Source organism: Chiloscyllium plagiosum, unplaced genomic scaffold, assembly GCF_037043375.1.
Source record: "Chiloscyllium plagiosum isolate Xiang-an unplaced genomic scaffold, Cpla_swu_hap1 HiC_scaffold_22, whole genome shotgun sequence".
Classification (NCBI taxonomy): Eukaryota; Metazoa; Chordata; class Chondrichthyes; order Orectolobiformes; family Hemiscylliidae; genus Chiloscyllium; species Chiloscyllium plagiosum.
In genome coordinates, this window is record NW_028270160.1 from 18,597,175 (window position 1) to 18,616,406 (window position 19,232).

The 19,232-nt window shown below is 43.1% G+C and overlaps 1 protein-coding gene across 2 annotated transcripts in view; it reads left to right on the forward strand.

The window, feature by feature from the left end:
* Nucleotides 1-267: 267 nt before the first annotated feature.
* Nucleotides 268-19,232, forward strand: part of sh3pxd2aa (SH3 and PX domains 2Aa) — a 322,784-nt gene continuing 303,819 nt past the window's right edge. For both annotated transcript variants that reach the window (XM_043712866.2, XM_087998826.1), the window contains exon 1: nt 268-421. In XM_043712866.2, coding sequence (XP_043568801.2) covers nt 344-421 — 78 coding nt within the window. In that variant the 5' untranslated portion in view covers nt 268-343. The remainder of the gene's footprint in view (nt 422-19,232) is intronic.

Sequence of the window (19,232 nt, forward strand, 5' to 3'; positions counted from 1 at the left end):
AGCGCGGATTGATGGATTGTGGTTATCAATGAGATCGACCTGTCTATGATTGGCTGTTTGATATGTCAGTTGGAGGTTGTAGCTGGAGCGAGAAGAAAAGGCGATATCGGGAGTGCGCACGAGGCACCGAGCGGGCACTGGGGAAAACGACGGATACCCATTCGGGAGCGGGGGAGGAGCGACCGGCAAAGAGTGGGCACCGGGAGGTGGGTGGGTGGAGTGACGGGCAACGAGCGGAATTTGTAGAGGAGCGACGGACACCGAGCTGGTGGGGGGTTGGAAAGAGGTTGGGAGACCGCACTTTCTGAGCCGAACACCGTGTGTAAGCAGAGGCACCGAGAGGATGCAGCCCCCGGGCCGCGTGGCGGTGGATGTGCGGGTCCAGGACGTGGAGAAACGGAGGAATCCGAGCAAACACTATGTAAGTCCAGGGCAAGGAGCGACAGAGGGTTGGGGACGGGGAAAGTTCCATTCTACAGCCGGAGTGGGGGCTGGTTCCGGACTGCTCCAAATTTGGGGCAAAATATTCAAATAGTCTCCCCAGTGAAATATTTCTGCGTGTTTGACTTTAGTAGTTCGAGGTCTTTTTAAAACTTTCATGGGTAGAGTGTGGTGGTATATGCTGCCCATCGCTCATTGTCCTTGAGTGGTTGGTGGTGATCACATTTATCCACTTGGATTTGAAAATTTTGTGTTTGTATATTCTCTCAATGAAATTCTTTCAAAGTAGTTACTACTTTAAATATGACCATCGGTTTCTTCATAGCTTTTGAATAAGCTGTCGTTGTAACAACAAGGGTTTTTTTCCTGTTGTTTCAATTATTTGCTACAGTAGAGAATTCTGTCTCACCTTATATTGTGTTTTCGTGTTACAATTGCATATTTACCTCAGTGGACGCATGTCACATCACCTTGCTGAGAATAGAATCTAGGTTGCTTTTCAGTTTACGCAGTCGATGGTATAGAATCAAGAATTGGTTCATTGTAAAAGGTTTGTCTGCTGGCACTAGCCTGTCAAATGAGCAATTCATTTAGTGCCATTCCTCAGCTGCCTCCTGTAACTCTGCATGTTCTTGAATGCTTCAATTGAACCTGTCTCCAACGTGCTCTCAAGGATTGAGAAAATTTTCTCTCTTATTTACTATATCCAAACCTCTCTAGTAAGACTCCATTGGTGTTGTGGCCAATACAGGATTTGTGATAGTTGATTGAGAAGAGCCACTTGTCTGGATACTTAGACATAATGTTTTGCCACTGCTGCTGGGGAGAATGTAAACTATGGAAACCAAGGTACATGGAGAATTGAGAGGGATAGAGAGCACTGAAGAGGTAGTAATTACAAAATAGTTCTTAATTAGGTTTCCTGTAACATTTCTAAAATGTGACATGAAGTTGAAGTGTTTTGCCTTGTGGTCATCAGGACTGAAGTGCAAGAAAACAAATGTTTAGAGAAGTGCTAAAAACAATATCCTGAAGAAAGTCAATAGATCTGGCAGCACCTGTAGAGTGAGAAATAGAATCTGAAGACTTTGTCACAGAACTTGCTGTGTTTCCCCTTCAACAGACACTGCCAGACCAGCTAAGCTTCAGTTTCTATTTCAGACTTCCAACATCCACGATATTTTGCTTTAGAGTCCTACAGAAACAGACCTTTCAGTCTAACTAATCCGATCATGTTCCCAAACTAAACTACTTCCACCTGCCTGTGTTTGGCCCATATCCTCCCAAACCTTTCCTATTCATGCACTTATCCAAATTTCTAGGAAACCAAACTGTATCTGCATTTACCATAGAGTTTTAGAAATGTACAGCACAGAAGTAGACCCCTTTTATCCAACTTGTCCATGCTGACTAGATGCCCTGAATTAATCTAGTCCCATTTGTCAGTATTTAGCTCACATCCCTCTAAACCCTTTCTATTTATACAGGAAGTTCTTGTATAAAATGTGTTTTGGCTGTGTGATTTGACCATAACGTTGCTGAAGAATTAGGGAAAGGTATTTTTGAAAATGCTTACATCTGTTCACAATAGCCTGATTTCAGTGGCAATCATTTCAGACGCTTCATTCTGTGCACGTGCCGCAGTCTCTGGGCCATTCTGCACATGCATCAATGTCTCTGTGCGGTTCTGTGCATGCGCCGATGTCAGCTGCCGTCAGAGCATGTGAGGGGTACGGTACTATACATTGAGCAGCTTCATCTCAAAAATTAAACTAATGGATATTCATTACTCTCCCTCTGAAACAAGAATATTCTTGTATAATTCCTGTATAATACCTGGATAATTCCTGCATTACTCTTATACATACTATTTGCCTTTCTAATTTGTTCTTGTACCTGCATATCACAGAATCTACTCCTAGATTATGACCCTTCATTTTTGAGAATAAAAAAGAATAGACACAAGAATGTTAGCAAGAAGATAACATTGTGGATAGTGAACACAAGAAAGGCTATAACACTGGAAGAGAAGCTGGATGCTACAAAGTGTTTTTGAGCACAAGGAGAGAGCATACAATGCAGCTCACTTAACAACAGGAAAGAGGGAGTCTATCTTATGCACCATTGGAGGCAATGCTGAAAAGATTAAAGCAAGCTGTTTTGCTGGAAATAAGTCTGAGTGCCAGCAAATTTGAGAGGTCACGGCCAAAGGAACTTGGAGTTAGAGAGACTTCTAGATGTTTGGATAGAAGATCAAACAGAAAATCTGGGCCAACCTTTCTCACCATAAAAGGAAAAGCCTTATCCATTTATGAAAACCTAAAGAAAAATGCTCAAAATCTTGCAGTTGTGCCTGCCTTTAAGGCTAGCAGTGGGTGGTTTGCTGGTTTTAAGAACTGCTATACGTTCCATATCATATGGTTAATTGGTGAATCTGCCTGTGCAGACGAGTGTGTGCTAGTGTTTCCTCCCATAATCTAAGATTTTAAAGGAACTTAGCGAGTTTTGAGAAGATTTGTAATTCAGGTTGAGGTTCTGGATGTAGGTTTGCTTGCTGAGCTGGAAAGTTCATTTCCAGACGTTTCGTCACCCTACTAGGTAATATCTTCAGTGGGCCTTCAGGCGAAGCACAGTTGATAATTCCTGCTTTCTATTTATATGTTTGTGTTTCTTTGGGTTGGTGACGTCATTTCCTGTGGTGATGTCGTTTCCTGTTCTTTTTCTCAGGGGGGTGGTAGATGGGGTGATGGGGTCTAACTCGATGTGTTTATTGATAGAGTTCTGGTTGGAATACCATGCTTCTAGGAATTCTTGTGCGTGTCTCTGTTTGGCTTGTCCTAGGATGGATGTGTTGCCCCAGTCGAAGTGGTAACCTTCTTCATCTGTATGTAAGGATACTAATGAGAGAGGGTCATGTCGTTTTGTGGCTGGTTGATGTTCATGTGTCCTGGTGGCTAGTTTTCTCCCTGTTTGTCCAATGTACTGTTTGTTACAGTCCTTGCAAGGTATTTTGTATTCCAACCCCAACATATAAATAGAAAGCAGGAATGATCAACTGTGCTTTGCCTGGAGGCCCACTGAAGATATTACCTAGTAGGGTGACAAAGCATCTGGAAATGAACCTTCCAGCTCAGCGAGCAAACCTACATCCAGAGGATGTGAACTTTCAGAGGAGCTCCCAAAAATCAAAGAAAATTGTGTTGCCTTTGCAAAGCAGTTGGCTTGGAAGAAGTGGAAAGTGAGGATATTGAAGAGCAGCCTCAGTCCCACTGTGAAGATCTCACTGCACAGCTGATCTACAACAGCTTGTCACCAAGGGGGATGTGGTAGCTTGAGATGAAAAAGATGAAGTCCAGGATGCAGCACCATTAGAGCTTTCCACTTCTCTTTTGTTTTCAATCCCTAAGGGAAATTGAGAGGCAGTTGCAGCTCTTAGAAGACAACGATTACAATGCAGAATGCAGCAGGCTAGCATTCATTCAGTAAGATATCGTCTGGTACCCTATGAACACCTTCTTCAAAACAGAAAGAAAAAGGCAAAGCAGCAAAAAACTGGATGTCTTTTTTTTTAAACCAACCCCCAAGAAACAGTCAGAGGCATCAACCACGGCCATTCACTTCTGCAATCACAGCTGCACCTGAAGATGGAAATACTGATGATGACCCTCATTCCTGCATTAACAATATGTTTTCAATATAATGTGTTAAATTTACTTGTGTTTCCTTAATAAATATGATTTTAACTCTTCATTCAGGCTGTGCTATACTTTGTGTTAGGCTTTTGGGTGATTTTTTGAGCCATCATGAGTGATTTTTCTTGCTGGTCTACCCCTAACCCCATTGTTCACATAGGCACCATTATTTCTGTTAAGCGAGGTTTGCCTGGAGTGCAGCTGCAGCATTTTAGGAGAACTACCTGTATACCTATCCAGATGCCTTCCACATGTTGTAATCATACCAGCCTCCACCTCTTCCTCTGGCAGTTCATTCTGTACATGCACCACCCTCTGTATGAAGATGTTGCCCCTTTATATCTTTCCCCTCTCACCTTTTAAACCTATGCCCTCTAGCTTTGGATCCCCCCCCCTCCCCCCCAAGAGGAAAAGACCTTGCTTATTTACCTTATTCATGCTCCTCATTTTAAACTTCAGGTCACCTGTCAGCCAGGGAAAATAGCCCCAGCCTGTTCAGCCTCTTCCTATAACTTAAACCCTCCAACCCTGGCAACATGCTTGAATTCTTTTAAGTTTCACAGCATCCTTCTTCTAGGGAGGGAAACCAGAAATGCACTCAATATTCTAGAAGTGGCCAAACTGATGTCCTGTACAGCTGCAACATGACCTCCTAACTCCTATACTCAAGGCACTGACCAATAAAGGTAAACATACCAAACGCTGCCTTCACTATCCTGTCTACCTGTGACTCCACCTTTTTAAGAAACTATGAAACTGCACTCCCAGATCTCTTTTTGTTCAGCAACATTCCCCAGGACTTACCATTAAGGTGTATAAGTCCTGCCCTAATTTGCCTTTCCAAAATGCAGCATCTCACATTTATCTAAATTAAATTCCATGTGCCACCCATTGGCCCATTTGATCAAGATCCCATTGTACTCTTTGCAGTCCACTGCACCTCCAATTTTCATGTCATTTACTAACCATACCTCCTGTTCACCACTTCCTCTGGCAGTTCATTTCACACACTAACCACTGTCTTTAAAAAGTTGACCCTCTTTCTCCTCTCACTTTAAAAGTATGCTTCCTAGTTTTGAACTTTCACCGTAGGGAAGAAGATCTTTGCTGTTCATCTTGACTATGCCCCTCATGATTTGATAAACCTCTACAAGGACACCCCTCAATCCCCTATGCTCCAGTGAAAAATGGTCCCAGTTTATCCAGCCTATTTTTTATAACTCCGACTGTGCATTCTCGGCAGCATCCTAGTAAATCTTCTCTGAACCCTCTCCAGTATAATAATAATCTTTATAACGTGGTGACCAGAAAAGCACACAGTACTGCAGAAGATACCTTATCAATATCCTGTATAACCTCCGTGATGTCCAAACTCCTATACTGAAAAAGTTGGAGCGAAGAAGGCATTTTAGCATGCTTGCCTTCAAACTATGGCACAAATTTCCAAGAATTATGTTCCTGAACCCCTAGGTCTCTCTGTTCTACAACACTACCCACGGCCCTGCTATTATTTGTATAAATCCTGCACTTGTTTGTTTTACCAAAATGTAATATCTGGCATTTATCCAAATTAAACTCTGTCATTCCTTAACCCATTGGCCCAATTCTTCAAGATCTGTTTGTAATCTTAGATAACCCTCTTTACTGCCCACTATACCATCAATTTTGGTGTCATCTGCAAACTTACTAACGATATCTCCTATATTCTCATTCAAATCATATGCATAAATGACAATTAAAAGTGGTGCCAGTACTGATTCCTGTGAAACACCACTGGTCACAGGCATCCAATTTGAAAAACAACCCTCAACCCACCTTCTGTCTTGTAAAGTCAATTTTTATCCAACTGGCAACCTCACCCTGAATTCCATGTGATCTAACTTTACTAATCAGTTTATTGTGCAGAACCTTAGTAAGTCTTATGAAGTCTTTATTTTAGCGAGGGTGCTAATGGCTGGTATGGAGATGCAACAGGGACAGTTAACTGATTAAATTGCATCAGGCAAGTCAGCTTTGGTTATGGCATTGCCATGGAATTGTAGCTGTGGTTACATGCTCGATGCAGAAATCGAAGACATCAAAAGTAACCTGCAAAATTGTGGTTGTTCTGATTGCATTACTGTTATAGAGTCATAGAGATGTACAGCACGGAAACAGATCCTTCGGTCCAACTCGTCCATGCTGACCAGATATCAAGTAAAATAAAAATTAAAAAAAATAAATATACTAAATTAATCTCGTCCTGTTTGCCAGCACTTAGCCCATATCCATTTAAACACTTCCTATTTATGTACCCATCCAGATGCCTTTTAAATGTTGTAATTGTATCAGCCCCCACCACCTCTGGCAGCTCATTCTGTACATGTACCACCCTCCATAAAAAAGTTGCCCCTCAGATTCCTTTTAAATCTTTACCCAGTTACGACACAGGGTAAACTCCTCTGCTAATTTAAACCCGACACACAGAAAAGCTCACCTCGCGCCACTATCTGTTAAATTTCGAGAGGCAAAGAACTATCTCAGATTTCACTATTTAAAGTAAAAATTAACAATTTTATTCCAGAAGTCCAACAGAGAACATTGAAACACCAGCTATGTACCACTCCTTTCTCTTAAACCTATCTTTTACTTCCCACTCTACAATACTGGTTCGATTTTAAAAAGAGCCCCGATTAAGATTTACAAAAAAAAATCATGTTTCAAATTGTCAATTGTCCTTTGTAGATTTTTCACTGTATTTTCCTGGGTTGTCTCCTCTTCAGTCGTCTTCACAAATTTCTTATGGACAGGTACCTTTCAGAGAGTTATTCTGATAGCAGTCTGTTGCTTCTTGGCAGCTCTTTGTAATTTTTCCATTGAGATTGTGTTGCTGGAAAAGCACAGCAGGTCAGGCAGCATCCGAGGAGCAGGAAAATCAACGGTTTGGGCTGGAGCCCTTCATCAGCCTTCGTCCATTCCTGATGAAGGGCTCCGGGCTGAAACATCGATTCTCCTGTTCCTTGGATACTGCCTGACATGCTGTGCTTTTCCAGCGATGCACTCTGAACTCCGATCTCCAGCATCTGCAGACCTCACTGTTTCCTTTGTAGTTCTTCCCCAACTGGTCAAAATGTTAGAATTTATACGCCAAAAGATTGTATCATTCCATTGTTTTGATGTCCTGCCAAACAGTAAAATTCAAATTTGATTGGCTTTTGGTATCTGGGGCATAATTTTAACTGGCCGGCTTTGAATTTGTGTTTGTTCCATGGCAACATGGAACCAGCTATTTGTGTCAACCAAATGTTACATTTTTAAATCTTTCAGTACACTATGTGCTTCCCTAAGTCCTTGCCAGCTTCCTCTCTCTCTTAAAGGTACAGTACATACCTACACCTTCATAACACCCCTCTCACCTTAAACCTATGCCCTCTAGTTCTGGATTGCCCTACCCTGGGGGGGGGTTAAGACTTTTACTACTTGTCCTATCTGTGTGTCTTGCGATTTTATAAACTTCTATAAGGTCACCTCTCACTCTCTGATGCTCCAGGGAAAATAGCCCCAGCCTATTCAGCCTTTCCCTATAGCTCAAACACTGCAGTCCTTTTTCTGAACTCTTTCAAGTTTCACAACATCTTTCCTATAGTTTGGATTCTAAAATTGAATGCAGTATTGCAAAAGTGGCCTAACCAATGACCTGTACAGCCATAGCATGACCTCCCAACTCTGATACTCAATGCACTGACAAAGCATACCAAACTCCTTCTTTACTATCCTATCTACCTGGAACTCCACTTTCAAGGAGCTATGAACCTGCACTCCAAGGTCTCTTTGTTCAGCAACACTCCCAAGGACCTTACCATTAAGTGTATAAGTCCTGCTAAGATTTGCTTTCCCAAAATGCACCATCTCGCATTTATCTAAATTAAACTCCGTCTACCACTTTTCAGCCCAGTGGCCCATCTGATCAAGATTCCATTGTAGTCTGAGGTAACTTTCTTTGCTGTTCACTACACCTCCAATTTTGGTGTCATCTGCAAACTTACTAACTATATCTCTTATGCTCACATCCAAATCATTTATATAAATGATTTGTGTGGAGCCGCAGAAAATGGGGGAGATACTAAACAAGTATTTTGCATCAGTATTTACTGTGGAAAGGACATGGAAGATATAGAATGTAGGGAAAAATGTCCATTCACGTCCTGGGAATTTATCCAACGTTATTCTTTCCAAGACATCCGGCACCACCACCCCTGCAATATGGGCACTTTTCAAGATATCATCGTTTATTTCCCCAAGTTCCCTAATTTCCATGTCCTTCTCCACAGTTAACACTGATGTGAAATACTCATTTAATATCTCACCCATATCTTGTGCTTCCACACATTAGCAGTCTTGCCAATCTTTAAAGATTCCTATTCTCTCGCTAGTTACTCTTTCATCCTTAATGTACAAAGTTAAAAATCACACAACAGCAGGTTATAGTCCAACAGGTTTAATTGGAAGCACACTAGCTTTCGGAGCGACGCTCCTTCATCAGGTGATTGTGGAGGGCTCGATCGTAACACAGAATGTATAGCAAAAATTTGCAGTGTGATGTAACTGAAATTATACATTGAAGAATTGATTGTCTGTTAAGCCTTTCATCTGTTAGAATACAGTGATAGTTTCACTTCTTTCATGTGTAAATCACAAAACCCTTTTTTTTAAAAGTTGCATTCTCGGGTTAGCTGTTAACAATGGTGATAGCTAGACAATATGTTGAAGGTGTTAGCCCCCTGTGTTCTCTGTCTATGACCTGATGTTTAGATTGATTCCAATCTAAAAAGTGAGATAACCGAGTTTTACATAAATTCATGCAGTTTTTGAGCTCAGAGTTCTACATGAATGTATGGTTTTTGAGCAAAGTGCAATGTAACTCTGAAAGTACCAAAAAAATTCACCACACACAAATAAATGTGTGCATGTGGGTCTTTGTCTGTGTGTGTATCTGTCTGGGGTGGGGGTTGTGAATGTGAGAAAGTGTGTGTGTGTGTGTGTGTGTAGTGAGTGCAGAGTGTCTTAAGTCTGTGAGGGGGTGCATGTGTGGGAGTCTGCGTGTCTATAAGGGTGTGTGTGGGTGTCTGTGTGCGCGTCTGTGTGTATCTGTGTCCGTGTGCATGTGAGTGTGTGTGTGTAGTGCAATGGTGATCACCTGTAATGTGACATGAACCCAAGGTCCCGGTTAAGGCCCTCCCTAGGTACCGAACTTAGCTATCAGCCTCTGCTCGGCTACTTTCCTCTGCTGCCTGTCCCAAAGTCCACCTTGGAGGATGGTCACCCGAAGGTCCGAGGCTGAATGTCCTGAACCACTGAAGTGTTCCCCAACTGGGAGGGAACCCTCCTGTCTGTTGATTGTTATGAGGTGCCCATTCATCCGTTGTCGTAGCCTTTGCTCAGTTTCCCCAATGTACCATGCCTCCGGGCATCCCTGCCTGCAACGTATAAGATAGACAATGTTGGCTGAGTCACATGAGTACCTGCCATGTACACGGTGGGAGGTGTTCCCACGCGTAATAGTGGTATCTATGTCCACAATCTGACACGTTTTGCAGCATCCACCGTGACAGGGTTGTATGGAGTTGTCCTGAGAGCTGGGCAGTTTGCTACGAACACTGATCTGTTTGAGGTTTGGCGGTTGTTTAAAGGCAAGTAGTGGAGGTGTGGGGAAGGTCTTGGTGAGGTGCTCATCCTCATTGATAATGTGTTGCAGGTCACAAAGAACATGGTGCAATTTTTCAGCCCCTGGGAAGTACTGAACAACGAAGGGTACCCTGTCAATTGCAGCACGTGTCTGTCTCCTGAGGAGGTCATTACGGTTCCTTGCTGTGGCACGTCGGAACTGGCGGTCGATGAGTTGAATATTGTACCCTGTTCTTGTGAGGGCATCCTTGAGTACTTCCAGGTGTCTGTCACGTTCCACCTCATCTGAGCAGATCCGGTGTATGTGTAGGGCTTGTCCATAGGGAATGGCTGTTTTAATATGTTTTGGGTGGAAGCTGGAGAAGTGTAGCATTGTGAGGTTGTCTGTGGGTTTGCGGTAGAGTGTGGTGCTGAGGTGTCCGTCCTTGATGGTGACGCACGTGTCCAAGAATGAGACAGACAGTCTAGAGTAGTCCATGGTGAGTTTGATGGTGGGATGAAACTTGTTGATGTCACTGTGTAGTTTTATCAGTGACTCCTCACCGTGGATCCAGAGGAAGAAAATGTCATCAATGTACCTGGTGTACAATGTCGGTTGGAGATCCTGCATAGAGAAGAAATCTTGTTCGAACCTGTGCATAAAAATGTTGGCATATTGGGGTGCAAATTTGGTCCCCATGGCTGTTCCGTGTGTCTGGATGAAGAATTGGTTGTCAAAGGTGAAGACGTTATGATCGAGGATAAAGCGGATGAGTTGTAGGATGGTGTTTGGAGACTGGCAATTGTTGGTGTTGAGTACTGAGGCTGTTGCCGCGATGCCATCATTGTGGGGGATGCTGGTGTAGAATGCGGAAACATCCATTGTGACGAGGAATGTTCCCGGTTCGACTGGTCCATGGGTGCTGAGTTTCTGTAAGAAATCCGTAGTATCGCGACAGAAGCTGGGGATCCCCTGTACAATAGGTTTCAAGATGCCTTCCACATAGCCAGAGAGATTCTCACATAGGATCCCATTTCCCGACACGATGGGACGTCCCGGTGTGTTGGCTTTGTGTACCTTTGGAAGGCAGTAGAAGTCACCTACACGAGAAGTACGTGGGATGAGGGCGCGTAGGGAGCTCTGAAGGACTGGGTCCAAAGTTCTGATCAGTGTGTTTAATTCTCGGGTATGTTCTTTGGTCGGATCAGCTGGTAGTTGCCTGTAGTGTTCCTGGTTGTTCAGTTGTCGGTACACTTCCTTGCAGTAATCTGTTCTATTCTGAATGACAACGGCTCCTCCTTTATCTGCTGGTTTGATGACAATGTTGTGATTGGTTTTGAGAGCCTAGATGGCATTGCGTTGGGAACGGGTGATGTTTTGCTCTACCTTATGGGTACGGCTGATGAATCTGGCATTTATATATTTCCTGACAGTTTGAGCATACATGTCAAGCCCAGGGCAGCGGCCCTTAATGTATTTGTTGAATCCATCTGTTCTTTGGTTAACCTGTCTGCCAAAGATATCTCATGTCCCCCTTTTGCCCTCCTGATTTCCATCTTGAGTATACTCCTGTTGCCCTTGTACTCTTGTAGCAATTCACTCAATAACTGACATATACTTTCTTCTTTTTTCTTGACCAAAGCCTCAATTTCTCTAGTCATCCAGCATTTCCTACAACTACCAGTCTTGCTCTTCACAGTAACAGGAGCATACTGACTCTGGACTCTCATTATCTCACTTTTGAAGACTTTCAGCTTTCCAGCCATTCCTTTACCTGCCCCAATCAACTTTTGAAAGTTCTTGCTAAATCCTTTTCCATCGCTATTTTAAAAATGGTAGAATTATTATCACTGGTCCTAAAGCTCTTAATTACTTGCCTTGCCTTATTTCCCAAGAGAAGGTCAAGTTTTGCACCTTCTCTAGTAGGTACATCTACATACTGAATAAGAAAAGTTTCTTGTGCACATTTAACAAATTCCACTCTGTCCAAACCCTTAACACCATAGCAGTCCCTGTCCATATTTGGAAAGTTTAAAATCCCAACCATTACAACCCTATTATTCTTACAGTTAACTGAGATCTCCTTACAAATTTGCTTCTCAATTTCCTGCTGACTATTTGGGGCGATCAATAGTATATTCCCAATAATTCCCGACTGGGACAACAACACTATCATAGGGCAAGCCAGACAGAGAACAGCCAGGGAATTCCTAGAGGCATGGCATTCATCCACAAACTCCATCAACAAACACATCGACCTGGACCCAATATATCAACCACTACAGCGGACAGCTGAAACTGACAACCGGAAGCAGCAGGGACAGACCACTATAAACACCGGAGGAAACATCAAAGAAGCGCTTCGCAGGAGGCTCCCAAGCACTGATGATGTCGCCTAGCCAGGGGATGAAACGTTTGCAACAAAAACTTCCAGCTCGTCGAACAGAACCACAACAACGAGCACCCGAGCTACAAATCTTCGCACAAACTTTGATTATTTCTAATCTAAACTAAAATAACCTAACCTATGCATCCCTCAATTCACTGCTGTCCATGTGCATTCCAGCAGTCGCTTAAATGTCCATAATGACTCTGCCTCCACCACCACTGCTGGCAACGCATTCCATGCATTCACATCTCTGTATAAAGAGCCTACCTCTGACGTCTCCTTTATATCTTCCTCCTAACACCTAAAACTATGACCCTTCGTGCTAGTCAGTTCTGCCCTGGGGAAAAATCTCTGGCTATCTATTCTATTCATACCTTTCATTACTTTGTATACCCCGATCAGGTCGCCTCTCTCTTCCTTGTTTTCTCCAGAGAGAAAAGTCCGAGCTTAGTCAATCTCTCTTCGTAAGTCAAGCCTTCCAGTCCAGGCAGCATCCTGGTAAATCTTCTTTGCACCCTCTCCAAAACCTCCGTATCTTTCCTATAATAGGGTGACCAGAACTGGACACAATATTCTAAGTGTGGCCTCACCAGGGTCTTGGAGAGCTGCAGCAAAACCTCGCGGCTCTTAAACCCAATTCCCCTGTTAATGAAAGCCAAAATACCGTATGTTTTTTAAACAACCCCATCCACTTGGGTGGTAACTTTGAGGGATCTAAGCACTTGAACACCAAAATCCACTGCCAAGAATCCTGTCTTTAATCCTATATTCAGCATTCAGGTTTGATCTTCCAAAATGCATCACTCGCATTTTTCCAGGTTGAACTTCATCTGCCATTTCTCAGCCCAGCTCTGCATCCTGTCTATGTTGTGCTGGAGCCTGCAATAGCCCTCGATACTATCAATGGCACCTCCAACCTTTGTGTCATCAGCAAATTTACTAATGCACCCCATAACCTCCTCATCCAAGTCATTTATAAATAAAACTACAAAGAGCAGCGGTCCAAGAACAGAACCCTGCACTGACCTCCAGGCAGAATCCTTTTCATCTACAACCACTCTCTGGTTTCTGTTAGCCAACCAATTCTGAATCTGGACAGCCAAATCTCCCTGTATCCCATACCACCTGACTTTATGAAAGAGCCTACTGTGGGGAACCTTATCAAATGCCTTGTTGAAGTCCATATACACCACATCCACTGCTCGATCTTCGTCGACCTATCTTGTCACCTTCTCAAAGAACTCAGTAAGACTCAGTAAGAGGCATGACCTGCCCCTCACAAAGTCATGCTGACTGCCTTTAATCACAGTATGCTTTTCCAAATAGTCATAAATCCAATCCCTCAGAATTCTTTTCAAAACCTTGCTGACCACCAATATAAGACGGACTGGTCTGAAATTGCCAGGGATTTCCCTATTACCCTTCTTGAAAAGAGGAACAACATTTGCCTCCCTCCAATCCTCCGGTATGACTCCCGTGGAGAGTGAGGAAGCAAAGATTTTTGCCAGCAACCTCCTTTCTTGCTTCCCGGAGCAACCTAGGATAAATCTGGTCTGGCCTTGGGGACTTCAATCTTAAATGTTTGCCAAAATTTCCAGCAAATCAACTTCATCAATCTTAATCTGTTCAAGCCTATTTCCCAGCTCCTCAAAGTTCTCATTCACAACAAGTTCTCTTTCCTTATTGAAAACCGAAGCAAATGACTCAATTAGGGCTTCCCCTATCTGCTCGGACTCCACACACAAGTTCCCTACGCTATCCCTGACCACCCTACCTTCTCCCTGATCATTCTCTTATTCCTCATGTTTGAGTAAAATGCCTTTGCGTTCTCCCTTATCCTTCCTGCCAATCCTTTCTCGTGCCCCCTCCAGGCTCTCCACAATCCATTTCTGAGCTCCTTTCTAGTAAGTCTGTAATCCTGTAAAGCTGTGCTAGACCCTTGCTTCCTCCACCTTACGTAAGCTGCGTTTTTCCTTTTGACGAGAAGCTCCACTGTTCTTGTCATCCAAGGCTCCTTAATCTTACCATTTCTTGCCTGTCTCAGAGGAATAAGTGCGTGCATCACTCGCAACAACTGCTCCTTTAAACAGTCTCCACATGTCTGTTGTGCCCTTTCTGTGGAACGATTGCTTCCAATCTGTACTTTCCAACTCCTTCCGATAGCGTCATAATTTCCTTTTCCCCACTTAAGTATCCTCCCACGGTAACTGCTCCTTTCCCTCTTTCACCTAAATAATTTCATTGGATTTCATCATGTATTGCACAAGCCCAAAAGCCACTAGTTTTGGACTTGATAGGTGTTTGGAAATTGCCCTCAAATTATCCTGGAAAGATGAAGTATCTTAAATTTGAATAACATATTAAGTAAATATGCAGGATTCTGAAAAGGGTTGATGTTGAGATGTTTCCACTAATGAGGAATCCCAAATTTGGGGACATATTTACAGAATAAGCACACTCATTTAAGATTGCAATGTAAAGGCATTTCTTTTCACAGAAGGTAATGAATGTCTTGAAGTTTCTACCCCAGAGAATTGTCGGGTCACGATCACTAAAAGTATTTGAGTAGGAAGGTGATAGATTTGAAAAATTATTGGGGAGTTGAGGGTTGGGAGGAGCTGGTATGAAAGAGTTTTTGAATGCCTGGAACACATCAGCCATTATTGTATTGAATAGTGGGACAGACTTTTGAGGGACTGAATGTCCTATGATTGCTTCTATTTCTTATGCTCTTATGTTTCACACTGCTGTTGTGCAGTGACTTTGCAAGTGATTTTTTTTCCACTCCTGAGAGTGTCAAGATTCACAGCATGCTACTGGACACTGTGGATCATTCTCGTTCCTTCAGAATCTCCTCTCCATGAGGGACACACATGCTCATTGCAATTGAGCATTTCTTCCAGTGTGCCAGCAAAAGCTCTGCCATTTGAGCATTTGCATTTGATTTTTGATTTATTGTCACATGTACCGAAGTACAGTGAAAGGCTTTGTTTGTGATCATTACAGGCAGATCATAGTAAGCAGGGACATATAGATCATAGGGTGAAAAAACTTGAACAGTGAGGCATACAGGTTACACCAGACAGGACCTGTGTGAGGCAGGAACAACATTAACAGGATCAACATTACTTGAAGTTAGAGAGTCAATTCATCAGTCTAATGATGGCAGGGAAGAAGCTGATCTTGAACTTGCCATTGCATGTATTCAAGCTTCTGTGTCTTCTGCCTGACAGAGGTTGTGGGAGCGTATTACTGGGGTTTATGGGTTTTTCATGGCAGCTTTTCTCTTGTAACAAAAGTGTAAATGGAGGTTGGCTTTCGTGATGGTCTGGGCTGTGTGCACTACCTTCTGTAATTTATGTTCTGAGTAGAACAGTTGCCTTACCAGGCCTTTATGCATCCGGACAGCATACTTTCAATGGTGCATCTGTAGACGTTGGTAAGGATCCTTATGGACATGCCAAAATTCCTGAGCTGCCTGAGGAGGAAGAAGAAGAAGAAGCTGTTGTGACTCCTTAACCATTACATCTATGTGGGAAGCCCAGGACAGGCTGTTAGTTATTGTTGCTCCAAGGAAACTGATGCTGTCCACTGCTACTCTGATGTAGATAAGGACTTCATAGATCATGAAGTCAATGACCATTTCTTTAGTTTTGCTGACTTTGAGAGTTTGTTATTATTGCACTGTGTCACCAAGCCCCTTATCTCCTTTCTGTATTCTGGCTTATAGTTGTTTGATATCCTACCATGGTGGTGTTGTCAGCAAACTTGTAAATGACATTCGTTTGGAGTTTGGCAGTGCGGTTGTGGGTACAGTAGGGGGCTGAGAATGCATTCTTGGGGGTGTGGTTCCAATGTTTTGAGTTATCATGGGGGAGGTGCAGTTGTCTGTCTTCACTGATTACAGTGAGCGGAATCTGACATAGGTGTCCTTGTTTTCCAAATGTTCCCAGGAATGAGTGTAGAGCTAGGGAAATGGCGTCAGGCTGTGGACCTGTCACGTTGGTAGGCAAATTGCAGGGGATCAGGGTAGGTTGGGAGACTAGAATTGATTGTGGGTCATGAGCAGCCTCTTTAAGTACTTCATGATTGTGGAGGTCAGAGTCACTCGGTAGTCATTAAGGTACATTGCATGTGCTTTCTTTGGTACTCTGATGATGTTCATCTTGAAGCAGATGGTGAATTTGGCTAGTACAAGAGAGAGATTGAAGATGTCAGTGAATACCTCTGCCAGCTGGTTTGCAGAGGATCTAAATGTGCAGCCGTGGATTCCCAGGAAGATCAATCTGATGTCTGCAGCAGTGAAGGAGGGAACAGGTGTGGTGACACTGCACCACTGGCATTCTGCTCGAACCCAGTATAGAGAGCATTGAGTGCATCATCGAGGGATGTGTCTTTTACTGCTGTCTTGCTGTGCTTCATTCTGTATCCTGCTGTTTAGGTCTCATCACAGGTGGAGGGAGAGAAATACTTCAAACCTGACAGCAATCAATGTTGCTTGCCCTCCTGTATATTCAGGAGATGCAGTCACTGTACAGTAGACACCTCAAATCCCGAGAGAAATATCATCAATGATGCTTTTGCAAAATCTTGCAATCCAATGGCAAGATAGGCACTCCATTATCAATGTCCTTTCAGGCTAACATCACCAGCACTGAGGCTTTAGTCATGGTCAATCAGCTGCATTGGATGGCCTCATCAACGTGACACAAGACTCTCAAAGCAAGCTCTTTCCTCTGAACTTCTTCATTGTAAGTCATAGAGATGTACAGCATGGAAACAGACCCTTCAGTCCGACCCGTCCATGCCGACCAGATATCCCAACCCAATCTAGTCCCACCTGCCAGCACCCGGCCCATATCCCTCCAAACCCTTCCTATTCATATACGCATCCAAATGCCTCTTAAATGTTGCAATTGTACCAGCCTCCACCACTGCCTCTGGCAGCTCATTCCATACACGTACCACTCTCTGTGTGAAAAAGTTGCCCTTTAGGTCTCTTTTATATTTTTCCCCTCTCACCCGAAACCTATGCCCACTAGTTCTGGATTCCCACACCCCAGGGAAAAGTCTTTGTCTGTTTACCCTATTCATGCCTCTCATGATTTTGTAACCCTCTATAAGGTCACCCCTCCGCCTCCGATGCTCCAGGGAAAACAGACCCAGCCTGTTCAGCCTCTCCCTATAGCTCAAATCCTCCCACCCTGGCAACATCCTTGTAAATCTTTTCTGAACCCTTTCAAGTTTCACACCGTCTTTCTGATAGGAAGGAGACCAGAATTGCAACGCAATATTCCAACAGTGGCCTAACCAATGTCCTGTACAGCTGCAACATGACCTCCCAACTCCTATACTCAATACCTGACCAATAAAAGAAAGCATACCAAATGCCTTCTTTACTATCCTATCTACCTGCGACTCCACTTTCAAGGAGCTATGATCCTGCACCGCAAGGTCTCTTTGTTCAGCAACACTCCCTAGGACCCAAACATTAAGTGTATAAGTCCTGCTAAGATTTGCTTTCCCAAAATGCAGCACCTAACATTTATCTAAATTAAACTCCATCTGCCACTTCTCAGCCCATTGGCCCATCTGGTCAAGATCCTGTTGTAATCTGAGGTAACCCTCTTCGCTGTCCACTACAGCTCCAATTTTGGTGTAATCTGCAAACTTACTAACTGTACCTCTTATGCTCGCATCCAAATCATTTATGTAAATGACAAAAAGTAGAGGGCCCAGCACCGATTCTTGTGGCACTCTACTGGTCACAGGCCTCCAGTCTGAAAAACAACCCTCCACTACCACCCTCCGACTTTTACCTTTGAGCCAGTTCTATATCCAATGGCTAGTTCTCCCTGTATTCCTTGATCTAACCTTGCTGATCTGTCTCCCATGGAGAACCTTGTCGAACGCTTTACTGAAGTCCATATAGATCACATCTACCTCTCTGCCCTCATCAATCCTCTTTGTTATTTCCTCAAAAAACTCAATCAAGTTGGTGAGTGATTACCATAATGGCAGAGGAAATGGTTCAAGGGCATCTTGAAAGCCTCCATAAAAATCTATAATTGCAACATCCCCACCAACTTGAGGATCTTTTGGACAAGATCTCCCAAACTGGTAAAAAAAAATGCATGAAGATGTCATCTACTTTGACTGTCTCTGACAGGCCCAGGTTGAAGCCAAGTCCAAGGAGCATGAGGAAACCTGTGCATCATTCCCATCTACATCATCAAATGTTACTTCCCCAACACAAGGTGTACAGATCTTCAATTAAACTATTAAGCCACCTCTGGGTCCACAACTCTTGAAGTCATCCGTGGTCCCCAAGAGCTGCTTAAGAAGAGGGATCTTCCATTCAAAGGTTGTTGTTGTCATTCAAAAATGCGATCTGCCAACCACCACAATTGAGTAACACTGTGCATGAATTTGTGCCAGTGCGATGCCGGGTACGTAATGTGTATGTCCTGATGCTTGGCTGATTAAATGAAACCCATGGTCCTTGTTTGTATTGTACAGAATGCATATTGTACATAATTACATAATGCATGTAATGCATAAGAACAAAACATCTGTTGGAGATGTGGTTCTGTAATTACAGAACACTTACTGAATAACTGCGTACATTATCCTAAATTAGTTATTAGTATAAATAGTAATCAGTTGAACATGTAACATGGCTAATTTACGTGTTAAAAGTAGCATATGTTCGTTTACATTTTATCAAGTAATTCTAATATTTTCCAGCCTTGTGCCTTTTGTGAATTCCCTGGCATCTTGGTGTCTTTACCTCCCTGTTACTTTCCCTGTGGCAATGTCTAGGCCAATTAGAGATGACTATGAAGCAGCATTTTTCTCCTGTTGTATAAATTATGATCATTTTAAAATTTGGAATTCTTGCACTTATCCTAATGAGTCCAAGCTGAAAAGCTTCAGCAGGATGTCCCTCTTTTTAATCATTATTCAACTCTTACACTACTAAACAACCGGTTGAAACTTGTGCAAAGTGGTGTATTGGTTTTCAATTTAAATTCAATATAACCTTGCCTTTAGTGCACCATTTCCC